The sequence below is a fragment of the Danio rerio genome, chromosome 22, assembly GCF_052040795.2.
Source record: "Danio rerio strain M-AB ecotype USA chromosome 22, GRCz13ab, whole genome shotgun sequence".
Classification (NCBI taxonomy): domain Eukaryota; kingdom Metazoa; phylum Chordata; class Actinopteri; order Cypriniformes; family Danionidae; genus Danio; species Danio rerio.
The window spans coordinates 2958967-2986584 of NC_141042.1; the positions used below are offsets into that span (position 1 = coordinate 2958967).

General features: G+C 40.8%; 3 protein-coding genes across 3 annotated transcripts in view; all 3 read left to right on the forward strand.

Moving 5' to 3' along the window:
- The window catches only part of znf1162 (zinc finger protein 1162), a gene marked incomplete in the record, with an annotated part of 137292 nt that extends 119056 nt beyond the window's left edge, over nucleotides 1–18236 (forward strand). The window contains 3 exon segments of the mRNA NM_001012491.3: nucleotides 13603–13682; nucleotides 13790–14158; nucleotides 17407–18236. Coding sequence (NP_001012509.3) covers nucleotides 13795–14158; nucleotides 17407–17987 — 945 coding nt within the window.
- The window catches only part of LOC101882237 (uncharacterized), an 85832-nt gene that overhangs the window by 39336 nt on the left and 18878 nt on the right, over nucleotides 1–27618 (forward strand).
- On the forward strand, nucleotides 1105–27333 carry zgc:110821 (the record flags this gene model as incomplete). Its single annotated transcript, NM_001013285.2, is given in 6 exon segments — nucleotides 1105–1155; nucleotides 2115–2181; nucleotides 4702–5115; nucleotides 8904–9311; nucleotides 14838–14859; nucleotides 27322–27333. Coding segments are annotated over 3 exon segments (840 nt in total). The 5' UTR covers nucleotides 1105–1155; nucleotides 2115–2126.

Here is a 27618-nt window from a genome sequence, read left to right on the forward strand (position 1 = left end):
TTCAAAGTGCCGTGGTAAACAATATAGGGAATGTGTCACAAGTTGGCACTGAATGAATGTGACTATAAAACCAGGTTTACCTTAATATCTTACACTTTCACGTTTCATTCTCAGCATTCAGTGTCAGCTGTTTATTCACCATATGTAACTGTTTTTGCTAAAATCATTGCTGCAATCAAAAACGAGTAATGTGTATGATTCAGCATAGCGTCAACTTGCCTGATATAAAGAGAGAACTGCAGAGTCCAGCATTTCTAATTAGGTCGTCAGACTTCATTCAGTTCTCTTTTAGCCAAAGACGTCTGCAGTTAGCATTAAAAGCAGTGTGGTGTACGGTAAAAGTTATGTTTTCTATTTTTAGACGAATTTGGCATCTAACCGCACTACACGACATATTTACTATTGCAACCGCCCTGCTGAAAAATCCAGCTTAAACCAGCCTAGGCTGGTTTTAGCTGGTTGACCAGGCTGGTTTTAGAGGGGTTTTGGCCACTTCCGGGCTGGTTTCCAGCCATTTCCAGCCTGGTCTTAGCTGGTCAGGCTGGGAAATGATCAGCCAAATCCAGCTAAAACCAGCTTGACCAGCCTGGTTTAAGCTGGATATAGCTGGTTTTGGCTGGACTCCCAGCTTGGCTAGACTGGTCAAGCTGGTTTTAGCTGGTCATCTCCCAGCCTGACCAGCTAAGACCAGGCTGGAAATGGTTGGAAACCAGCCTGGAAGTGGCCAAAACCCCTCTAAAACCAGCCTGGTCGACCAGCTAAAACCAGCCAACCAGCTTAGGCTGGTTTAAGCTGGATTTTTCAGCAGGGCGGAGACCCGTGTGACGTCATTTGGGTAAATGTAGCTTTTTATTAATCTTCTTTTAATATTTTATTAAAAACTTTGTTTATTGAAAGTTAGTTGCTACTTCAGGTAAAGATCATTGTATTTTATACATGTTAGTCAGCATGAAGGATCACGTTGTTTTATTTTAAAGTGCCAAATAAACAGTATTTCACCTCACTCATGATTAAGTTTTTTGTCCTCATTAGCAAATGTTTCGACTTTTCAATGGTTAATTTAGCGCGTTTGTTTACAATCCTCCGTTGTTCCCGCCTTGCCGTGATGACGTCAGCGCCGACGCGTTCATTCAGCGTCGAGTCTTCAGGGCTGAGGTGAGTCCGTGAGTCGTTGACGCTTTTTCTCGTGTTTACACAACAATAAAACACACTTTACAGTTTATTAAAGCGACAATCTGCGACTAGTTTCTGCATTGAGTTCACCTCTATCTGTGTGTCTGCTGACCTAAACAATACAGCAGGCAGAGAGGAGCTCTGACAGGACAATATGAGCTCAGTGTGTTTTTCTACATCGTGTATGAATATTTCGACGATTGTATGAGTAACATGGCAAACTATGATCTGTGAAGGGATATAATGGGAATATTCTGTGGTAGATGAAGTTTCATACACTAATTCTTTGTGGTGCTGTTTATTTTTTGTAAAGTATACATGATTTCCCAGTTACATAGCACATGGGTGTTGCTACTGCTTATCATTCATTTTCTTTTCGGCTTGGTCCCTTTATTAATCAGGGGTCGCCACAGTGGAATGAACCGCCAACTTATCCAGAATATTTTTTTACGCAGAGGATGCCCTTCCAGCTGCAACCCATGACTGGGACACACCCTTACACTCTCACTAACACACATACACTATTGACATTTTATCTTACCCAATTCACCTGTATCACATGTCTTTGGAATTGTGGGGGAAACTGGACCACGCGGAGGAAGCCCATGCAAACACAGTGAGAACATGCAAAATCCACACAGAAACGCCAACTGACCTAGCTGATGCTCGAACCTGTGACCTGAATTGGGTAAACTAGAGTAATTAGTGTTATTTCAAACACTTGTATAAAATGAGCTGATCTGCTGCTGTTTGATGAGTGTTTATAGTCTGAGGCTCATCACTGTTATCAGAGCTGCTGAAATCCTCTTTATTTCATATCAGTAGTTTTAGTTTTTTGCCTGATTCATCATACTGATGTCTTCACATTTACTAAGTTCCACATTAACTACCTTGTTGATTTAGTTTTCTTTAAATTTTTCTGTTTACTTTTTCTGTTTAAGGACAGTGAGAAGATGAGTGATCCAGAACCCTGCAGTATTAAACAGGAAGAGACTGAAGCACAAATAGGTTTGTGTTTATTCATTATTCATGACTGTGATCAGCTGTGAATGTCATCAGAGTGCAAACGCAGATGCACATACACCAGAGTAGTAGTTCTCAAACTGTAATACGCAGGCTTCCTTCTAGTGGTATGCAGAGGAATCGCTGAATAAAGTAAAAAAAAAAGATCACTTTTAACCCTTTGATGTGTTCGATAACACCAATGTGATTAGTAAATTGATTTTAATAGGCTAAACCCTTTATTTTTAAATTTTCTAAAGTTTGTTATGTATTCTGTCATTTGAAGCTATTTTCATCCCCATGTTTGTAACGGTTGTTGGGGGAGTATTCCGCATTTTTATAGCCCAATGTTGACAGATTTAGTTTAATCACTTGCTTTTCTGACACACATAGCCTACTCTAACTCACAGTAAGCAGATCTAGTTTCTAATGTTAATATGTAAATCTAATTTATATATCTAAAATACAAGTTTGAAAGAAATTGATCAAAAAGAGTTTATATATAAAATAGGCTTGGGCCGATAGATAATGCCATCCTCCATTGCCAATGGCCAATAGACAACACGATGCTGAGCCGGCATCGCCGATCCTCCGCCCTTCCCCCGTCGCAAACCTGTTTGCGAAAACTACACACTTTGGCTGCGTTAACACTGCACGTTTCGAACGTGCGTCAAGCACGAGTGATTTACATGTTAAGTCAATGCAAGCGCGCAAAAAGAGATCCTGCGGCGCGAATGATGCGGCCATGACGCGGAATGCGCGAATGACACGGTGTGAAAGGCGTGGTGCCAATTGAGCGTTTTGCTCGTTGGACGCGCGTTTTGCGCAAATCGCTCGAGTTCGAAAATCTGAACTTCAGCGGACATTCGCGCCGCGTTAACCAATCAGGAGCTTGCTCTTGTGGGGGCGTGATTATGACGTAGCGCCTGTTGTAAGTGTCCCGGGGGAAATAATCCAGCCAACACCGACAAAAAGTTCATCAAACTGGGCTTGGCTCAATCAGAAGCCAGCCAGGTTCAGTTTCTGGAGAAGTTTATGAGCTCATAGAGCTGGATGCATGACAAACATTTATAATTATTATCTTTAAACAAAAACAACGAGTGTAAGCCAAATCAAAGAAATTAACAAAACAAAACAATCCTTAAATCTAAAATCTAAACTAGGCGTCAAAAAGAAACACAAAATGAAAACCGAGATCTTCAGTGTATACGACACCCGAACTAAACTAATTAAACTACAAAACTCAAAATTGACGGGTGGCAAACTAATCTAACAAAACATCAAACTATACTAAAACAAACAAACCGGATAAGTCCGTCAAAGCTTAGTTTAGAATCACACAACAACCATCATATGTTACCTAAAGCCAACGAAGTTCAACAAGCAAACTCGAATTACCACAGTAACTGAGATAAATCACTAAATAGACGAAGCATTTGCACAAACAATCTGCGTGGAGCACAAATGGTACGCCAAGGCAGAGCGCACCACACACACTGGTCTGACAGGGCTTTAAATCCTTACGGCTCGTCCTGGGATTGGTGGAACCGGAGAGCGTCATAATGATGGTGGACAGAATAATAGACCAATAAGAAACCTACGGGTTGAGCAAACGGAGAGGACGGTGAAAAAAAAAGACAGAAAGAAAACATAATAAATCATAACAGAGTGGCAAACAGCAGTGTGAGTGGCGTTGCTTGTAAAGCGCATGGCAACATGCTTTGACACGATCAATCATGAACCTGGTTCGAATCCAGTTCTTCAAAATTTTTCTTTTTCCCCCGCTACATATCAGATTTTGCCTACTCATCACGAGGAAGACAAGTAGGAATCATTAATAAGTGTGTGTATTATATTAAGCGCATTTGAGCATCACGTGTTATTTGCACATTTATTGAATGGAAATGTTTCTGATTCACGTATGCAAATTTGTCTTCAGATGGCGCCTTTATAGCAATGTGCGTGCAGTCGATCGCTCCAATTACATTGGAAAAACGGCGATCGCTGCAAATTGCGCTTTAATATTTGGCTGGTCAACTGCATGGTATAGAAACCTTCTATACTTGCTAGAAATGCGGATGATCCCGTCACATACAGCTGCCATTGCACGCCTCAAAGATACTTTGTAGTGTGCAATTTAACACAACTGCCTCTAGGAGTCGCAGATGGAAATAAAACAAACACACACAAGAAATGCACGTACGCCAGGCATGAAGGTAGCGTATACCAGCGCACATTCTCACGTTCATTTCATCGTTAGTAAATCCAAACATTAGCGTGAAATCTAGCGTTAGCAAAGTTTTTGTGCAACCGTCGTGTCCCAATGTCGTGTGCAGTGGAAAGGCGGCTCAGACTCAACACTGCTCAAATGTTAGTGAGAAATGGACGTTTTTAAAATGTCAATTCTGATTGGTTCCAAAATTTGGTTTCGTGACAACAGTACACTGTTTTGCCCTGCTAGAGCACCATCTGCTGTTAATTAAATCGTTAAAAACTAGCTTCTTAACATGTTTGCTCAATTTTCAGAAGTGATTTTGGAGGAGAGTGAAGATGAGGAGGAACATCATGCCAAATTTCAATCAAAGACTGCACATTTTTCAGTGGAGGGAACAGGTTTGATCTGCCCTCAGTGTGGAAGGAGTTTCAAGAACAGTGTCACTCTGAAGCGTCACATGATGATCCACAATGGAGAGAAACCCCACAAGTGTTTGCACTGCGAGAAGAGATTCATTCATTCAGGACAACTGAAAATACATGAGAGAATCCACACCGGAGAGAAACCTTACCAGTGTTCGCACTGCGAGAAGAGTTTCAGCGATTCAGGAAACCTGAAAAAACACGAGAGGACTCACACTGGAGAGAAACCGTATCACTGCACCGACTGTGGGAAGAATTTCAGCCATTTCTCTTCTCTACAAAGACACACACAACAGATTCACAGTAAGTAGATCATCTAATGATGAGCCCATTCAAGGTCACAGGATTTAAGATTATTGTGGAGTCAAAATGCATATTTAAAGCTGTGTATGATGCAGTATTGTGTCGTCCTTTCTCTTGGAAGTAACACAAATTTTTAAAAGATAAGTTTCCACTAAGCGGTTCAGTTCCCTACGGTTCGGTAGTCATTCTTTGTAGTTGTGTAGACCAGAAAGTACTGATCAACCTGTTTCTTGCACCAAGAAGATTTTCAGGCCATTCATTATTTTACAAGTTCATTATTTTAAAGGGCCATGAAACACCTCTACTTTGGAAAAAGTCAGAAAAGTGGGGGTGTCCAGCTCTGTTTAGGGGGGAGTGTCGGAGGAACTAAAGTGGGATGGTGTGGGAGTGTCTATTTGGGCACGCGCGAGTTTCAGTCAAAATACACAGGAGAAAGCGATGGTGTTTAACCTACATGGACATCTGTAGTCGAATTATTTGCCAAATTATTAAATGTTGGACTTTAACTGCAGTTTGGCTCTTTCATTCAGGGAATTCATTCATGCCCCTCGCGACAAATGAGATATTTGATTCGAAGATCTGCTCTAAGCGTGTATTTTTCATGCAATGTTTGATACCGCACGGCGAATGACAGAAAAAAAACTCTGCATTTCCCGGAAACTTAGATGCACACGGCAGGTAGTGTCAGAAAGCCGCGTGTGTTATTCCGGTCACTAAATGCGGTGCTAACATGTTTGCACTCAATGCAATAGTTAACTTATTTGATACGAACAAACTGAATATACAAAGAGCACTGGTCGCTCACTTACCAAATCTGTAGAGACAGGACAATCACCAGCAACTAGAGCCGCGTCTTTATGAAGAGAAGACTACATCCGGAATCCGGATTTCAGCGTTTGCAGATGAGAACAGCTCTCAGGTAAACAATAATCCCCCTTAGACACGTAAATTATTGTTGTGGAGCGTCGCGTACACTGTAATCCACACGTGACTCCAGCTGAGCTCTCACAGAGAGAAAATGAAAACGAAACTTAATGGCAGCAAACTGTAAAAGCAACACTTCACGCTTGTTTTGCCAACACAACGTGGCGTCTCTGTGGTGTAAACACTGTGACAGTAATGAATATTAATGAAGTTGCACAATAGAGCGCGCTGATTGGTTTGAACCAAGCCTTACTCATGCATTAATGCATCACACTGTAAGACGTAATAAGACACACTCTGGCACAGACGCCCAGTCTGCACGCTGGAATACACGCTATTATGTCATGACCGTGACGCAGCTTCAAAAATTCGTTTCAAACAGGAAGTACGAATTTGCTTGAAATAACGCAAAAACAACCAATTTACACTTTTTAGTAAAATATAGGTGTCCTAATAGTGTTTTTAGCAGTGTGGGACACATATACCACTGTCAACAGCTCAAAAAATGTGTTTTGGTGTTTCGTGACCCTTTAAATGCACTAATACAGAGAGCAGGTGTAGATTATGTTTTGACATGACCTGAAAAGCTCCGTAACGAACAATGAAGGACACACTGGAGATTCTGTTCTTCTTCTTGACTTTGGTTCGTTGCTGTGCACTGATTAATACGGTGTCTTTAAAATGGTGGGCCTTCCTGTGTTGTCGTTTTCTTCTGTTGTTGCACACGCCAAGTTACGCTTGTTAATAAGCGTACCAATAAGTTCATTCATTCATTTTCTTTTCGGCTTAGTCCCTTTATTAATCCAGGATCACCACAGTGGAATGAACCGCCAACTTATCCAGCACGTTTTTACCCAGCGGATGCCCTTCCGGCCGCACCCATCTCTGTGAAACATCCACACACACTCAAACACTACGGACAATTTAGCCTACCCAATTCACCTGTACCGTATGTCTTTGGACTGTGGGGAAAACCGGAGCAAACCCATGTAAACGCAGGGAGAACATACAAACTCCACACAGAAACGCCAATAGGCGAACCAGCGACCCAGGGACCTTCTAGTTGTAAGTGACAGCACTACCTACTGTGCCACTGCGTCGCCCACCAATAAGTTTTTAGCTCCAAGTCTACATCCACCCTTTAGTACAGTGTTTCCCAACTCTATTCCTGGAGGCACACAAACAGTACATATTTTGGATGTCTTCCTTATCTGAGACATTAACTTCAGGTTTTGGAGTCTTCTGTTCTGATGAGTTGAATTGGTTGTGTTTGATTAGGGAGAGGTCGAAATTGTGTAGTGTTGGTGTGGGTTAAGAAACAGGGTTGGGAAACACTGCTTTAGTACTGTTGTGCTACGTACTCTTATGGCCCGTTTCAACTGACAGGAACAGTATGGGTCGGTATGGGTCACCTTTATCAGGGTTGCATTTCCACTACCAAGGGTACCCTTTTAGTGGGCGTAGTGTATGACAGAAAGTTTCAGTCAACGTCATTCTAGCTCGAATAAATGTCTACAGTAAATCTGTACAGGTCGCTTACATATCATATGAGAAGCACTTCTCACAAAACAGACGCTTTATACACATGAATACTTGTTTAAAAATGTTCATTACTAACTTTTCTATAAACATAATTTGATTATAACTGCAGATCAATGACAGTGCGAAATAGCCTACTGTAACGTCTGCAGTTATATAAAATAAATAAATAAATGAACATATGAACACATACAGCCCCTTAGAGTCTCCGATATATTGCCAACTACAGATAAACTACACACAGCATACATTTAGTCCTTATTTGAGTTCAAAAACAACACAAAATGTAGCCTACAGTCAGTGAAAACCTCTTATGTGTCTGTAATCTTCACCATCACATGTAAGCTCTGTTAGAGAGTCATTCTGTCATTCAGAGTTCATATTAGTGCAGAAGGCGATGATAAACAAGGCATTTTTTACGTGATTCAGGTTGCTGAAACAATGTGCTTCTCTGTGAAAGGATCAGATGTCGGAGACACTTCAATAATTACGCACACGTTATTATCATCAGCTCAAGAAGTTCGTTATATCAAATATAGATGCGATCGCGATCTCCCTGGACAAAGTGAAACTGCTCACACTTTTAGACGGCCTCGTAAAACAGCAACAGGACACGGCAGATTTTGTTCTTCTTGGCTTTGTGGCTGTTCATTAAGTCGATGACAAGGTTTGTTTGAGTTCGGGTTGACTATGGCTTGTTATTATATGTATATAGTATTACGTTGTAATGTCTCGGCTGTGTATTTAAAACATGGCGGTTCCTTTGTTTTCATTCTGGCTTGTCGTGCAAGCAAAAGACGTATCTCTGTAAATCAATAGCATTCAGCTGCATGTCTAGCTCCGCCTTTTGGTACCCTTGGTAACCTTTGCAAAGGGTGTCGAAAAAGTGGTACGGTTTAGTTCGGTACACCTTTTGACGGTGGAAACTGCCATAAAAGCGTAGCGAACCGTACCCCTTAGTGGAAATGGTCCATATACGTCTTTTATTTATTTATTTTTTTTATTTTTTTTTAGTAAGTTTTGCTTTTCCACTTGTGTGAAAATCATCAACTCATCTGTCGAAAGCAATAGGCTAGTCTTTTCACTTGGTTTATTTTGCTTCTTTAGCAAAATACGCCTGTAGGCATGTGGGGGTGCAAGCTCACCTCCTACTACGCATCCAGCAGTTCGCACAATCCTATGTAGGCCTTTGCGATTGCTGCTGGTGCTGTTTCCATACCAGATGGTGATACAGCTTATATGTTGCATATTTATGCAGCAAAACCTAAAAAAAATAAATCAATAATAACTCTTCTCTTAAAATAAACGTATTTGCTTAATTTTAGATGTGACGGTGAAGGAGGAGAGTGAAGAACTGAGTGAAGACGAGGAGAAACATCATGTCAAAAGTGAAGATGGTGAACAAAGTATTTCAGTGGAAGGAACTGCCATAAAAAGCTTCATCTGCACTCAGTGTGGAAACAGTTTTAGCCGCAAAAACACTCTCGATCATCACATGAGGATCCACACCGGAGAGAAACCGTACAAGTGCTCACACTGCGAGAAGAGATTCAGACGTTCAGGACACCTGAAAATACACCTGAGGACTCACACCGGAGAGAAACCGTATCACTGCAGTGAGTGTGGGAAGAATTTCACACAATCTTCTTCTCTACGAACACACACAATAAACTTTCACAGTAAATGGATCACCTAAAGCTCTTCCAGGTTGCCTTATTTAGGGTAGTTGGGAAGTTGCTAAAATGTGTATAATGATAAAATAAAAGCATGAAGTGGTTTCTTGTTTTCCTTTGTCTTTCGATTGTGATGAGCTGTTTATGTGTATATAAGATCTGTAAACTCTCGAAGACTAATGCCTTGTTTCCACTGAGCGGTTCCATTACGGTCGCCCTGATCAGCTTGTGTTTTTACTGCTATCACTACATTTACTTTATAGACGAGGTGTGTAAGAGGATTCATAATTCAATTCAAACATTTTCAAAACTAGATACCACACCAACTTTGGTATATTGTTTTTTATTTTTGTATTTGCCTAAAGTAGTCATCATTTAAATATACTTGTTATTAATCACCTTTCTATATTTTTGTAAAAATGTGTGTTCACTGATGGTAGTTAGTATTTGCTTGAGGAACAGCTCGTTTTATTCTGGTCATCTGTCAGCCAGGTGGACTACATTTGCCTTGAAATTTTTGCCAAGTGACTAATAAACAGCATTTCAGCTCACGAGGTTTGATTTCATTTTTGTATCCGCATTATTACCTCGTGCATTTCACTTATGTTAGATCAACAAGTTTTAGTAGTTTAAACGGTTTGATGATGCCATCATAATAATATTTCATCATTCAGTGTAAATTATAGTGCAAATCAGTGCGAAAATTAAGAAATGTCCTGTTATTTGAGTGAATTGTGCTATTTTGGGGTGCGTTTTGCAAACAACGACATTGCACGCAGCTGAACTATCAAAGTATGATGCATCGTTTAAAAATTGACATAAAACATATTTAGTCTTTAAAAGTAGTATCCAAAGAAAACAACCCTGCTGAAAAAAACAGCTTAAACCAGCCTAGACTGGTTTTAGCTGGTTGACTAGCCTAGTTTTAGATGGGGTTTTGACCAACTGGTTAAGCTGGGAGATGACCAGCTTTAACCAGACTGGTCAAGCTGGTTTTAGCTGGTCATTTTCCAGCCCAACCAGCCTGGAAATGGCCAAAACCCCTCTAAAACCAAGCTGGTCAACCAGCTAAAACCAGCTAACCAGCCTAGGCTGGTTTAAGCTATTTTTTTTTCTGCAGGAAAGGCTTTAGAGCACAGGTGACAAACTCAGTTCCAAAAGGTAAGGTGCTCTGCACAGTTTAGTTCCAACCCTAATTAAACACACCTGATCAAACTAATTGAGTCCTTCAGGCTTGTTTAAAACCTCCGGGTAAGTGTGTTGGAGCAGGGTTGGAACTAAACTGTGCAGGGCTTCGGCCCTCCAGGGATTGAGTTTGACACCCCTGGTCTAGAGGAATTGCATGAGTCAATTTCTGTTAAAAATGTAAACAAAACAATTTTTTGTTATGTATTAAAAATATATGTGTGTGTGTATGTACATACACACAGGGATTATTTTCATTCTATATGATGTATTTGTGATTTTTGCGTTGTTGTTCTCCATTTGAGTTTGTAATTGGTATTGTTAAAAAATAAATAAATAATTGGCGCGTTTTTATTGATCCGCCGTTGCGCCCGCCTCGCCGTGATGACGTCACAACAGACGCGTTCATTCAGCGTCGAGTCTTCAGAGCTGAGGTGAGTCGTTGACGCTTTTTCTCGTGTTTACACAACAATAAAACACACTTTACAGTTTATTAAAGCGACAATCTGCGACTAGTTTCTGCATTGAGTTCACCTCTATCTGTGTGTCTGCTGACCAAAACAACACAGCAGGCAGCGAGGAGCTCTGAGAGGACAATACCGGTTACTATTATTGTTTGATAAACTAGAGTAATTAGCTTATCGTGTAAACACTTGTATAAAATGAGCTGATCTGATCCTGAATGGTAGTTTATAGTCTGAGGCTCATCAATATTATCAAAGCGCCTGAAATCCTCTTTATGTCATGTCAGTATTTCCTGTTTTTTTTTTACTTCATTCATTTAACTGATGTCATCAGATCTGTTAATTGCCACATTAACTACGATAATGATTTGATTTGTCAATGACTTCTGCAGATTTTTTGTGTCCTTTTTTTTGGCAGTTTTTTCTCTCCTTCGATTAATCTGTAAATACTGGAGTATTCCCATCAGGAAGAAGAGAAATCTGCAAAGACAGAGTTTATTGAAGGACAGTGAGAAGATGAGTGATCCAGAACCCTGCAGAATTAAACAGGAAGAGACTGAAGAACTAATAGGTTTGTGTTCATTCATTACTCTTCAATAATGAGGCTGAACAACAGTGAGCACTTCATCAGTTCAGTTCTTTATTTTTTATTTCTTTCATTATTTTTAAATTATATCTAGCCATAATATATAGATTCTGTGTTTGGACACCCCTGGCTTAGGTAAATGTTTTGTATTTTATAAGCAGGATCAAACAAATCTAAATACTAGTTTTAATTTTGAAAGTCAATTCCAAACACAGGTGAACTGCAATAAAATGCTTTTCTATCTTAGTTTTTGTCTTGTTTATAGTCCAAATATCTAGAAAAGTAAAAACATTGTCTCGTTTTTAGAAATATATTTTGTCCAAATTAATTTTTCCCTAAATTAAGCAAAATTATCTCGTTTCAAAGCAAAAACTAGATTATTTTGCTTACCGCCTTTGCACCACTTGTATGCACTAGATATGATCTGCACTACAGATCCACCTCTCAATAAGGACCATCAGTCAGCTGCTGTGTGCATGATTATTGTTAGTTATTTATTTACTTATTGTTAAGTGTTTCAGGGCACCACGGTGGCTCAGTGATTAGCACAGCAAGAAGGTCGCTGATTTGAGTCAGTTGGCATTTCTGTGTGGAGTTTGCATGTTCTCCTGTGTTGGCGTGGGTTTCCTCCGGGTGCTCCTGTTTCCCCCACAGTCCAAACACATGAGCTATAGGGGAATTGGATCAACTAAATTGACCGTAGTGAATGTGTGTAAATAAGTGTGTATGGGTGTTTCCCAGTATTGGGTTGCAGCTGGAAGGTCATCTGCTGTGTAAAACATATGCTGGATAGGCTGGCAGGTCATTCCGCTGTGGTGACCCCTGATGAATAAAGGGACTAAGCCGAAGGAAGGAAGAATGAATGAAATTGGCCCTAGTGTATGACTTCTGTGTGTGAATATGAGTGTGTATGGGGGTTTCCCAGTACTGGAAGACATCCGTTGCATATAACATGTTGGAATGGTTAGTGGTTCATTCCACTGTGATGACCCCTGATAAATAAAGAGACTAAGCTGAAGGAAAATTAATGAATGCATATTTAGTGTTAATCTTTTCTGAAACTCCAGAGCCAATACGACAAAATTTTGTTCGGTGTACACCAGTATGTTTGAATGACAATAAAGCTTGTCAAATTCCGAACAATCTAATCAGAATCACTCAAATGTTGTCAGCGCCAATAGTCTAGTGGTTAGTGCGTCGAGATATAGCACCCAGGTGCTTAGGTAACCCCACCAGTCTTACACAACCCAACCCGCTCCGAGCTAGTTTTGAACCAGCGACCTTCCGCATTCGAGTTGGTTGCTCTATTAAGGAGGCTAAAGACCATAGCCTCTAGCATCTGCTACTAGAGCACCTTTAGAGGACAGAGGAGTGAGGTTTACCTGCACAGGACTTATACGTTACACTCACGGTGACCCGAGTTTGATTCCTGGCTCGATATCTATTGCCTATCCTTTCCCTCTCTCTGCTCCTCATACTTTCCTGTCTGTAAATCTCCAATGTCCTGTCAGTAAAGGTAAAAACCCCTAAAAACAATTTTAAAAAATAAAGAAGAATCACTCAAATGTCCACTCCAAGACTGTAAAAAAATGCATTTTGCTTGAAAACACCGAGCAAATAGAAAGTGAAAGCATTTTCTGTATGATTATAGCCTAGCTTTCATGTGAAACCTTCAATTCTTCATTCAAGCCACAGAGAGACAAATGTTTTGCACAGGAATCAGCAGCATCCTGAGCCGGTGATCAGCATGTAGGCTTCTAAATATGTGTGCTTTGTTTCCTGTGTGCAACCTCATCGACTCGTTTCCTACGCTATAGATTACTCAACTGTGAATGATGTGAAACCACTTAGGAACTGCAGCAGGGGTGGTTTATTATTTATTTATTTATTTGTATTACAATTTAGGGACAGTATTACAGCCTTTTTTTTAGATTGTAGATACATTTTTATACTCACACGTGCTCCCAAAATACATTTTACAGTTTGCACATATTTTTAGTCAGAAATGCTCACACTGTAGAGCCATGCGAGAGCGCCATCTGCAGTTAGCAAGCTGTTTTAAACTAGCCTCTTAAAATGAACTTGTTTCAACAGTATCTGGATGCAGCCGTTATGATGCAAGCTGAGATTGCATCACTCAGCGATTCGATGTCAGACACAATGCACTCAATGGAGTTGGTGACATCACTGTGACGGGTAGGGTTAGATGTGGGTTTAGGTGAGCCCATTAAAAAGCATTGGATGCAGCCCAGATTGCACTACACCACATCCAGACTCCTCTCACTTGTTTACCTACTTTTCAGGTGTGATGGTAAAGGAGGAGAGTGAAGACATGAGCGGAGATGAGGAGAAACATCATGTCAAGAGTGAGGAAGAAACTCAATCAGAGGCTGAACAAAGTATTTCAATTGAAAGAACAGCTGGTAAAGGTTTCACCTGCACTCAGTGTGGAAAGAGTTTCAAGAACAAACACCTTCTCAAGCGTCATGTGATGATCCACACCGGAGAGAAACCTTACCAGTGTTCACACTGCGACAAGAGATTCAATGATTCAGGAAACCTAAAAACACACGCGAGGACTCACACTGGGGAGAAACCGTATCACTGCACTGCTTGTGGGAAGAGTTTTACACAATCGTCTTCTCTGCGAACACACACAAAACACAATCACAGTAAGTAGATCATCTAAACATCCAGCCTGTTCAGCAGTGAATTGTCATTTTGTTATTACTTCATCGTGTTTTGACTGTGAATTAAAAAATAGAGCTTGTTATCATTTCCTTATCATATTGCACATGCAAGTGGCGATTCCCTGTAAGCCAATCAGCATTCATCAGTGAGTCTAGCTCCACCCTTTAATACCATAATGTTGCTGTTGAACGAATAATTGAAATTGGCGAAAAGAAAATGTAAAAAAGGCGATTTGAAATGTTGCATTTAGATATTTGTAAAGCATGCAATGTGAATGCAATATAAATATAGAAACATATATTTATTCTACATTCAAGAGCAAATGCATGACTGTCCTATTTGTGTGACATAATTATTAAACAAAAGTAGCAGTAGCCAAGGGTCACACCCACCATAACCGGACATCATGATTGAGCCAAGCACAATGCAATCCTGAATTAACATTTATATTGATTCCCAAATTCAGAGGGGAATAATTGTTGGATAACAATCACGTAGAAGTGCATGAACCTATTCTGTAAGCCTAAACCTAACATAATCTGTAAACGTATCCCTAATACGTTTCCTAATACGTAATCCTGATTGGCTGATTGGAATGTTGTTCCAGGATCAACATAGATGTTAAACCAGCTACATGTCCTACTTGGTCAAATCAGGTTGGTGCACCATAATCATACCGGGAGTTAGAGCTGCACGATTCTGGCTAAAATGAGAATCGCGATTTTTTTTTTTTTTGTTTTTGCTTAAAATAAAGATCACGATTCTGTAGATGTAAAATAAAGGTATGGTGAAAACAAACATATGGCACATCGATAATAATATTATGTGTAGGTCTACTGGTTTCTATAAATAATTCTATTCTACTTATAATAATTCTGATGTTGAATTATTATGTTTGAGATATATGCTTGCAATCTGTCATATTAGACAATTTTATTCACTGGCAACATCACACATTTGCCATTATCAGATTATATTCAACAATATATAGGCTAGAGTAGTTATACTGACATTGTAAACATTTAGTTTCATGCACAACTGTGTGTTCGCTATGACAGAAAAAAACAAATCAAATGCTTGCCGTAATCACAACTTTAACATGCGATATGATCATTTAAATGCAGTGCACACTTTCGGTTTCATTTTGACTGCTAAGTTCTTGTTCATACTTCTGGCGGCTCCCAAACGATCACTCTGCGCCACAAACAGAATATTATTTATAACTGTATAACCTGTTACTCACAACATATGCAGGTTCTGTTCACTAAAGTAGACTCTACTTAAAAATAGACTCATGTGGCCACCTTTTCTTCTCTCCTGAACTTGAAAAAATGATTGACAGAATCGTAGAAATGCTGGATTAAGATCGTCTAGGGGGTCAAATCCAGATTGCAATCTTTTAACGATTAATTGTGCAGCTCTACCAGGAGTGATGATGGTTACTCTTGAGAGATCATATAAACGTTTTCTTTAGTTGTCGATTTCCCATCGGCATATTCATGTAAAGCCCAAAAATACTATGTAAGGGCCAAAATTATTAAATATTAAAAATATTAGGTTTTTCTTTTATGCTAAAAATCATTAGTTTAGTAAGCAAATATCATCTTCCATGAAGATGTTCTGTAATTTTCCTACTGTAAACACTTTTAAATTACTTTTATTATTATTAATAATGTGTGGATGCAGCAAAACTGCCAACAAAAATGTCCTGAAACAAGCCAACATCTTCACTCTCTCGTGTGCACTTTTTGGGAATTACCCATGCATGTTCAGTATCTATGTCAGGAGTGTCCAAACTCGGTCCTGGAGGGCCAGTGTCCTGGAGAGTTTAGCTCCAACCCCAATCAAACACACCTGAACCAGCTAATTAAGTTCTTACTAGATACTAGAAACTTCCTGGCACGTGTGTTGAAGCAAGTTGGAGCTAAACTTAGCAGGACATCGGCCCTCCAGGACCGAGTTTGAGCACCCCTGATCTATGTAAAGCTTAGGAATTCACCTTTCAGGACCATCTATTCTTCAGTTAATGCAGCGGTTACGCCCGATTCACTAGTGCCACATTCACACGGGGTGTCAGCGTCAACTCTTGCCATTCACTTTGAATGGGTGACGTCAGATGATGCCGAACTGCATTGTGGATTTGTTGGTGCTGCTTCAGAGGCGTTGCTTGCTGCAGAAGTTGGGACTTTCTCAACTTTTCAAGCGCCAACGAAAGCATCAGCCAATCAGATCACTGTATGCAAATACACCAGCTCAGACAGTAGCCGAATGCTGACTAATTTCATTGGCTGACACTGCTATGACGATCACATCAGCCCTAACTTGAAACACGCCCTCTGTCAAGAGTTGACGCTAAAGCCCCATGTGAATCGGGCGTAGGGGCTTCAGCGTCAAAGCTTGATGGAGGGTGTGTCTGAAGTTAGTTCTGATGTGATTGTTGTAGCAGGGTCAGTCAATGAAATTAGTGGGCAATCGGCTACTGTCTGAGCTGGTGTATTTGCATACAGTGATCTGATTGGCTGATTTTCCGTTGATGCTTGAAAAGTTGAGAAAGTCCCAACTTCTGCTGCGAGCAACGCCTCTGAAGCAGCACCAACAAATCCACAATCCTGACGTGATTGTTGTAGCAGAGTCAGTCAATGAATTTAGTCGGCAATCGGCTAGTGTCTGAGTTGGGCTATTTGCATAAAGCGAAGCTATTGGCCGACACTCCCTTTGTGTTCAAAAAGTTGAGAAACACCCAACCTCTTCAGTGTCAATGGATCTACTGTTCATTTCAGCAACACTTGACATCACCCGTTCAAAGTGAATAGGAAGCACTGAAGCTCTGTGTGAGTTGGGCCTTAAAATAAATCTCTCTTGCATTAACAAAACTGGTTTCCTTTAGCAACGTCCAGTTATAGCGCCTCTGATTGGCTATTGACTTCATCACGTGCACAGAGGTAACTGCAAATTCCGAGGTAGTACGTTTAACGCTAATGACAGCTATATTTTTGCGATCCAAGTAAATACATTTTTCACATATCATTTGGAAGATGATACAGAATGTCCAGAGACCGTCTTTGCAAAGGAGGATGCCCTGGAAGATAACAAATTTGATCAATGTTTGGATCATCACGACTTTATGGAAAGTTCCACAATGAACGTTACAGAAAAGTTGCAGACTTTTAATTCGAGCGTCCCCATTTCACATTTCTCCTAAAAGGTAACTTCTTTCTTTAATTTTCAGACCTGATAACAAAGGAGGAGGAGAGTGAAGAACTGAGTGAAGCCAAGAAGGTCAACTTCAGCGTTCGTATAAAGGAGGAACCTTATTCATGTTCTGTCTGTGGAAAGAGTTTTAAACATCAATCGAGTTTAAGTCAGCATCAGATGATCCACACCGGAGAGAAACCTCACACGTGTATTCAGTGTGGGAGGAGTTTTGGACAATTATCAAACCTTATTCAACACATGCTGATCCACTCCGGAGAGAAGCCGCACAAATGTGATCAATGCGGCAGAACATTTTTTAGGCATTCACATCTGAAGAACCATCAGAGCGTTCATACAAAGGAGAAGCCTTATTCGTGTGCTCTATGTGGAAAGACTTTTACGCGGCAGTCGAGTTTAAGTCTACATGAGAAGATCCACACTGGTGTGAAGGAGCATGTGTGCTTTGAGTGTGGGAAGACTTTTTTTCAAGCCGGATATTTGAAGCGACACCAGAGGATTCACACTGGAGAGAAACCTTACCCGTGTTCACACTGCGACAAGAGATTTGTTTGGTCAGAATGTCTGAAGATACACGAGAGGACTCACACTGGATAGAAAACACGTCAATGTGAACAATGCCACAAAACATTTTAAGATCTGTATAAACATCTTCGGGTAGGGACACACCAAGTTGGTTTGGTGTTTTCCTCGTCACCTCTTAACATCAGTGCTTATTGGCCAGATTCAGCATGTAGAATTGGCTGAAGGGACCAATCTGATTAGTTATTCAGCAGTGAACCTGAGTGTGTCGTGTGTGTGAAGTGACATCACTAATGAACAATTCAAGTAAAGAACGAACACAAAGTGGCCAGCTGTAATTTCGCTGCATTTCTCGAATATTTGCAGACTATTTGGATTATTAGATCATCAGACATATAATTTGTGTGTTAGCATCGACTTGGCTTGCGTTGGTTTTCTCTGTGCCTTTATAATTGAGTAGTTTGTTCGCCATTTGGGTTTATAAAGAAACAAGCCATCTAACGTTAAGTAGTAATGTCTTGGGGACTTCCGGAGTGTTTTGTTCACGCTCTCACTATCTTTACCATTATTAGCACCAGTTACTCACGAGTATACTTTGAAAAGAGACGACTTTAGTCCTAACCTAAAGCAAGCTAGCATGGAGGATGCTGCTAGCGCTACAAGCAACAGTTGCGCAGAGCAATCTTTGCTATAGGACAGTGCACTTCTCAAGCTGGTTAAAGCCTGGTTTATACTTCTGTGTCAAGTGATCGGCGTGTCCCATGGCACATGCAACGCACGTAGCTGTGCATTCATACTTCCGCGCGCTGTTTCTGTTGCTCTGCAATAACACTTCTGAAACGCTAGTTGGCAGTGAGGTGTAAATGTTCCTCTGTGTCGAGTTTCTTCGCTGGTGTTTTGTTTTTTCTGAATGCTTCCTGAATGTACAAGTGGTTCAAACTCGCTCATTTTGAGGCAAGAACCGGCAGACGTGCAACAACTTTAACCCTGAGGTAAACGCAAAACAAAATTTTCCATCCGGAGCTCATTTACGAGACTTCACACTTGTAAACAGTCGCTCCAACAGACTCGTGCGTCTCTCGGTCCCGCCCACAATCATCAGCGATTCCAAGCCGACCAATCACAGAGCTTGCATTACGCGTCGTTGTGACGTGTAGATACATTTTTTTAAAAGGTGTGGGTTAGCGACACCGACGGCCACGGCGAGGGCTGTGCGTCCACGCGTAGGCTGCGTCGTAGCATATGCGTGCGCTTGACGCAGAAGTATAAATCAGTCTTAAGACTGAACTGATATCCTCATCCGACCAGATGGCAGTGACTATTAAAACGGAGATGTCAAGCTTTCAGATTGAAAGCTGAGATCAGGTTGATTGTCGAAACATTCCATTCGTAAGTCAAAATCAAAATGGATGCTCTACAACTAGAGATAGCGGGGCAAATTCATTCCGTTCAAACTAAGCAATCCTGTATGACTGACACTTTGGAGAAAATGGAGTAGTAAAGTCTTAGATAAGTAGCAGATCATCTTTTCAAGAAAGGTGCCTTAAATTAATGAATTATTTGAAGTTTTGTGCTGAGCTCATCCAACTTGCACCCTGATCCATTCCTTGCTCAGTAGCGCCCCCTAATTCCGACTTTAAAAACAAATTTTCCTTATTTTTTCGATGTATTAAAATTATTATTTTTTTGGAAAACCTCAGATTTCAGGTATTCAAATAGTTAAATCGCTTGACCCATCCTAAAATTGCATGTTCAGGGGGCAACAGGAGCATATGACGTTATTGTTTTTAAAGACTTACATTTTGGGTGTTTACAAAGTCATGAAAACTGCAGTGTTTTCAAAAACCTCAACTTTGAAACCTGTTTTCAGATTTATGTCTTTCCAGTCACAAATCCACCATTATTGTGTAAACAAAGAGGCAAAATGCATAAAAAGTTTACTGTTTTTGGCTGAAAGTGTTGTGCAGATGGCCCCTAATCTGAAGGGGAACAATCAGCTGTCACTGGCATGAGGTAAGAGGTACTATACGTGTAAAAATAAACAAAAAAATACAGAAAAAACAACAAAACATAATTATTTAACGACTTACCTGTGCATTCGTACGTTTCATTAATTTGTAAGCCTCTTATATGGTAGTTTGCATTAAAAGATTGGCACTATATTACTAAACATAGCCTGTTATTAACAGTAGCCAGTGGGAAGTTTAATGGTGTTTATGCACACAGACTTATAAATTCAGTCAGCCAGCCCCTAGGGCTTCCGGTTAATTGTCATCCCATACAAAATCGCCACGTTCAAGATCTGATTTAAAAAAAAAAAACACTAATCTTCAACTGCCTGGCTGAGATACAATATAAAGTGGGTATCAGACCAAACAAAAACCACTGAATTAAATTATATTTTTCTGCGTCATGTCTTTAAAATAAGGAAATTAATTTTACCTTAGTATTTTCAATTGAATTTCTGCGCTTGCATGCTGCTAATGACGGAGCCTCCGTTTAAACGGTCATTCGTCTCTTTTTACACTTTAACAACTAAATGGATGCTTAAGTCTATTTAACTGAATGTATTGTAATTACCTTACAACATCGATGCTGTAGAAGGAACAGTATGAAATTGAAAATAGTCATGTAAAGCTCTAACCGGATGTACATCATTGGCTGAAAAACACTAGCTGTGCATATAGCCCTATTACAGTAATCATGTCAAGCAACGCAGTGAATTATTCATTGGTTTGACCCAGTTTTTTTATAAATAAAATTTAAGAAAATTGATATTGTTGGCGCTATTTCTAAAACTGGATAAAACTACATAATACAGTACGATTTTCTTAAATTAAATGTTAATCGTCTGTTGATATTTTGTTAATTGTTTACTAGTGGCAGTTGTTACCTCAGGAAAAGATAATTTTCTGATTATATCGGTCAGCCATGAAGGATTATGTTTGCTTTTTAACTTTTTACAACTTTTAAATTGGCTAATAAACTGGTTTTCACCTCAAACATGATTAATATTGGCGTGCCAATCCGTTGCGCCCGCCTCGCCGTGATGACGTCAGCGCTGACGCGTTCATTCAGCGTCGAGTCTTCTGCGCTGAGGTGAGTCGTTGACGCTTTTTCTCGTGTTTACACAACAATAAAACACACTTTACAGTTTATTAAAGCGACAATCTGCGACTAGTTTCTGCATTGAGTTCACCTCTATCTGTGTGTCTGCTGACCAAAACAATACAGCAGGCAGAGAGCAGCTCTGAGAGGAAAACATGAGCTCAGTGTTTGTGTTTTAACTTTTGGTGTAATAATACCAAATACATTTTGTTAATGCCAAAACAAATGTAAAATTTGACACCGAAAACAATAAATGGTAGATTTGGGCTGTTAATATCCACTATTTCATGTTAGTAGTTCAAGATTTCACCTCATTCATTATATGAATGTCTTCCTATCTACACATTAATTGTATTAGATTCAATCAGTCTATCTAACTTATATATAATCATAAAATAATTATTTCATCAATCAGTTTAAATTATGGACGTTTTTTCTGTTTACTTTTTTTCAAGCTGCTCGTTCAGTTCAGCTGTAAATACTGGAGTATTCCCATCAGTCTACAAGTGAAGACGAGCATCAGACCATCAGGAAGAAGAGAAATCTGCAAAGACAGAGTTTATTGAAGGACAGTGAGAAGATGAGTGATCTAGAAGCCTGCAGAATTAAACAGGAAGACACTGAAGAACTAATAGGTTTGTGTTTATTCATTACTCTTCAATAATGAGGAACTAATTTTAGTTGAAAAATGCGTTGCAACCTCAATTTCCTTAATGTATTTTCCTTTATTATTTTACAATTATGCCTAGCTATATGATCTAGATTTTCTGTTTATTTAGTATTTTAATGGAAGTTCCTATAGTGCTTTGGCTTTACTTAAACAGCATGTTAACAGTTAAACTGCTTGTTTGATTATAGTTTGGTGTGTGTATCATATAGTACATCTAAGCACTGAGGTGCCACTAGTTGTGTTTTTTTTAATGTATAAATGTTTTATACTGCAACATCAAAAAAAAAATGGTCACATGTTGTGCTTTGTTTTTGCGTTATCCCAACTTTATCTTATTTAAGTTAATCTTGAAAGCCTGTTATTATGGTTGTTAACTTAAACACGATCGTTTGTGTGTGCAGGCAGGTGTGGGACTAAGAAATAAAAAGGCAAGATGATTCACTTAGTGGTGTACTGCACATCTCACGATATAAAAAAAATTAAGTCTATTCCTGTTCTGACTTCCAAAAGCACAACAACTTATTTTCTGAGGGTTGTCTCACTCATTTCATTCAAGAATCATGTGTCTCTGTTGTTTATCCTGCTCCCACAATGCACACACCACCGACAGTAAAGCCGCCTTTCCACTGCACACGACATTTGGACATGACTGTCGGAATACGCCCCCTTGTGGCAGTCGCCCAGTATTTTCAGTACTGACGTGCACCATGGGAGAGAAGCTGTTCTTGCACTGTCCGAGTGCAAAAACAGGAGCCTTTGGCTGTTTCTAATTCCAAGAACGCAGAGAACGGACTTGCGTTCTTGTGGAGAGCGGTCTTGCCAGGTGTCCTCGAAAGAACGAACTCAGGAGACCGCGAGGGCAGAGAACGCGTCCTTTGAGAAATGGGATGCTGCGTTCTTCCTGATGGTCATGTGACCTTCACGCGTTTTAAATGGAAATTATTTAAACATTACAGCCTTCATACAACGATTTATTGTTTCCCGCTTCTTCAAAATATATACTTTGCATAAAAACATTATAAATATACTCTGCACAATATAAATAAAACAAATTTTAATACGAATTTCAGCAAACAAACAACCCTTAATGTGTTTATTCCTCTATTAAGATATTCATGTTAATGTTTACTTTCACCGTTTCATTTAGGGAAAGTCCTGAGGTAAATAAGTGATGTCTCTGAACTTTAATAATAAATCTAAATAAAATGCAGCGCTTCCCACCTCCAGTCGCAATGACTTCTGGGACTTCCAGAGCGAGTTCGGTGCTCAAGTCTGCAGCGGTGCGTCCTCGATATCAAGATCACATCCGGGAGGTTTCATGCGTCCTCCGTACTTGCCTGGTTTATACTTCTGCGTCAAGTGACCGGCGTAACTCACTGCGCAGGCAACGCGCACAGCTGTGCATTTATACTTCTGCGCACTGTCTCTGTTGGTCTGCATTAACACTTCCGAAACGCTAGTTGGCAGTGAGGTATAAATGTTCCTCTGTGTCGAGTTTCTTCGCTTCTGTTTTGCTTTTCCTGAACACTTCCTGTTTGTACAAGTGGCTTAAACTCGCTCATTTTGAGGCAGGAACCGGCGGACGTGCAACAACTTTAACTATGAGGTAAACACAAAACATAACTTTCCATCCGGAGCTCCTTCACGGGACTCCACACTTGTAAACAATCGCTTGCGCCATTCGCGCGGCTCTCGGTCCCGCCCAGACTCGTCAGCGCTACCAAGCCGACCAATCACAGAGCTTGCGCTACGCGTTGTTGCGACGTGTAGTTACAATTTTTGAGAGGTGTACGTCAGTGACGCCAACGGCCACGGTGAAGGGCTTTGTGTCAGCGCCGTAGCATACACCGGCATTTGACCCAGAAGTATAAATCAGCCTTTAGGCAGCTGATGATGACGTTGCACGAGAACACGAGGACGCAAGACCGCTGAAGAACGCATATTGAGAGACAGCCTTTATTCTCTGTGCGCTCACAGTGTATGAATGAATAAATGCCAGAAACTTATAGACCGCTAAAAATATTGCAGGGAATATGGAGACAACAATATTTGTATTATTTTTTATTACTTTATTAAATAATAAAGGATTCGCAGTGTAGTTCGGCAAAGTTAAGAAATCTTTGATTAATCCTTTTCATCCCTATTTTGCATTTTTTTCTAAAACCTAACTTGTTCCTTTACTTAATTTTCAGAGCTGATGGTGAAAGAGGAAAGTGAGGATCTGAGTGAATCCGAGAGGCATACGGTGAGAGCTGATATAAAGAAGCCACATTCGTGCTCTCTGTGTGAAAAGAGCTTTGCATATCAGTCACTTCTAAGACAGCACAAGATGACTCACACTGGAGAGAAACCGTACACATGCGCTCAGTGTGGGAAGAGTTTCACGCAGTCATCATCCCTCACTCGACACATGCTGATCCACACCGGAGAGAAACCGCACAGATGTGATCAATGCGGCAAAACATTTCTGAGGCCTTCAGAGCTGAAGGAGCATCTCGAAGCTCACAGAAGTGAAAAGCTCTACTCCTGTTCTGAGTGTGGAAAGAGGTTTACGCATAAGCAAATCTTACGAAAACATGAGAAGATCCACACTGGTGTGAGAGAGCATGCGTGCTTCGAGTGTGGGAAGAGCTTTATTAAATCTGGAGACCTCAAACGACACCAGATGATCCACACTGGGGAGAAACCTTGTGTGTGTTCACACTGCAACAAGAGATTCACTCTGCTAGCGGCCCTGAAAATCCATGAGAGGATTCACACTGGAGAGAAACCGTACGAGTGTTCGCACTGCGGCAAGAGATTCATTATATCGGGACAGCTGAAAACACACAAACGGATTCACACTGGGGAGAGACCCTACACATGTACTCAGTGTGGGAGGAGTTTCAATCAGTCATCACACCTCAGTCAACACAAGCTGATCCACACTGGAGAGAGAACACACAAGTGTGATCAATGCGGCAAAACATTTTTCAGTGCCTCAGATCTGAAGAAGCATCTCCGAGTTCATCAAAGAAGAAGTCTTAAACAAAATTCGCCTTCCTGAAAACTCTCCTGTGTTCACAAGCTTAAGGTATCACTAGGGATGTAACGGTATTGTAAATACCGTCATACCGCAATATTAATTTTTTTCGATATTACCGTAGTCGCATGACTCGGTAAAACTATAGGTCTTCTGAAAAAATTTGCTCAGGCGAATGAAGCGAACGGGAGGTACCGGAAACTACAATTCCCATCAGCCCAGGCTTGGCCATAATCCCTTGCGGTCTGTTGTCGCTACAGATCCAGTAATGCGGAAATGGAGTGTGCTGCTAGAAGCGGGGATGAAAAAGAGCTGGAAAACCCTAAAGCGGGTGTTGTCGCCGCGCGCGTACTGAATAGCGGTGTTGTCGCGCGAGTTCTTATCAGCTGTGTTGTCGCGCGAGTTCTTATCAGCTGTGTCGCCGCGCGCGTACTGAATAGCGGTGTTGTCGCGCGAGTTCTTATCAGCTGTGTTGTCGCGCGCATACTGAATAGCGGTGTTGTCGCGCAAGTTCTTATCAGCTGTGTTGTCTTGCGCGTACTGAATAGCGGTGTCGTCGCGCGAGTTCTTATCAGCTGTGTCATCGCGCGCGTTCTGATCAGCTGTGTCGTCGCGCGCGTTCTGATCAGCTGTGTCGTCGTGCGAGTTCTTATCAGCTGTGTCGTCGCGCGCGTTCTTATCAGCTGTGTCATCGCGCGCGTTCTGATCAGCTGTGTCGTCGCGCGCGTTCTGATCAGCTGTGTCGTCGCGCGAGTTCTTATCAGCTGTGTCGTCGCGCGCGTACTAAATAGCGGTGTTGTCGCGCGAGTTCTTATCAGCTGTGTTGTCTTGCGCGTACTGAATAGCGGTGTTGTCGCGCGAGTTCTTATCAGCTGTGTTGTCGCGCGAGTTCTTATCAGCTGTGTTGTCTTGCGCGTACTGAATAGCGGTCTTGTCGCGCGAGTTCTTATCAGCTGTGTCGTCGCGCACGTTCTGATCAGCTGAGTCGTCGCGCGCGTTCTGATCAGCTGTGTTGTCGCGCGCGTTCTGATCAGCTGTGTTGTCGCGCGCGTACTGTAAAGCGGGACGGAGGGTATGTCGCGTCGCGGGGGCACTTTTGATCATTTTGGAAGGGAACTTTCTATCCAAGACTAAAAAGGGCGTGTGCACTGCACAGGTTGAGCCCTGTGTGTGCACGTGCCTGCAAGTTGGGGAATACGACTAATAATCAGTCATGGGGACTGCAGAAACACAGCACACTGTTCAGATTGATGCAGACATGAGACCTCTATCTCACTCATGGTTTGTCCTCTCAAGTGGGGGAAAGACAATGCACAACGTTACCCACTGCTGTCAACCTGGGCCAAGTCATATCTCTCTTGTCCCAGAAACCTCAGTCCCAAATGAGAGGGTTTTTTCTGTTGCAGGGGACATTGTAAATACCCAGAGATACCAGCTTTTACCAGATTATATTTATATGATAATTTTCCGTTAAACCCATCTCTATCTAAGTGAGTGAGTGATTAAATGTTGAATGTGATGAGTTTTCAACAATACTAAACTGAAACTTTATTTTTTTTTACATGGTTTAATATTTTTTTGTTATTAAAATTGAAGTTCCTGTTTCAAAGCTTACAGATAGATGACTAATTTGTATGTCATTGATACTTTTGGCACTTTTTTGGAGTATTTTCATAAGTTTTGTTTTTTCCTGTAAATGATTCAATAAATACCGTACCGTGACATTCATACCGAGGTATTACCGTACCGTGAAATTCTCATACCGTTACATCCTTAGGTATCACAGTTGTTGAGTATAAGAATGCAGAAACATCAACTTCTCCTTTGTTTAGTTCTCGTGCGAGTACTGAAGGTTCGTCAGTGTATTTGTTTCACCCCTCCTCCACTCATTGAATGACTGTATATTAAACGAAAGGGACGAATGCTAATATACTCAAAGTTGAACAGTCTATTAAATACGAACACTTTCATGAGTCCGAAAACTTGTATCTCATGTTCTTAAACACCAGGGTAGGGTTGCACCAGCTGATCGGAAGTTCTTTCTAAAACTGTAACAAAGTCCACAATAGGGGCTTCGTAACTACTAGCTAGTTAAGCCTGGTTTATACTTCTGCTCCAGGTTACCGGCATAACCCATGGCGCAAACAGGTCTGCATTAACACTTCCGAAACGCTAGTTGGCAGTGAGATGTTAATTTTTCTCTGTCAAGTTTCTTCGCTGCTGTTTTGCTTTTCCTGAACACTTCCTGAATGTACAAGTGGCTCAAACTCCCGCATTTTGAGGCAGAAACCGGCGGACGTGCAACAACTTTAACCATGAGGTAAACACAAAACAAAACTTTCCATCCGGAGCTCTTTCACGGGACTCCACACATTAAATCGATCAAATTCATTAATTTGATTGAACTAATTATATAGTGTTGAGATTAATTAATCGAATTAAACGCATTTAGGCAGCACGCTAGCTCAGTGGTAAGCACTGTCGCATCACAGCAAGAAGTTTGCTAGTTCAAGTCCCGGTTGGGTCAGTTTGCGTTTCTGTGTGGAGTTTGCATGTTCTCCCTGTGTTGGCGTGGGTTTGGCCCACAGTCCAAAACACATGCGATATAGCGGCTTTCCAGTTAGCACTATCGCTGTTAGAATGAGCTAGTTTTGTATGAGTAACAGAGTCCGTAGGCAGAATAGATGTAAATAAAGCATCTTCATTTGTTTTTCAAAGCAACAAGAATCAATCATCTGTATCGCATGCTACTCTTTAGTACATATTGTTAAAACTGCTTCCTACCAATGCTCTTTCTCAATGCAATGATGCCATCTTATACAATCTATGGCTCCTACATGCGCTATAAGTGAACTGGATGAGCTAAATTGACCGTAGTGTATGAGTGTATGTGTGAATTTGAGAGT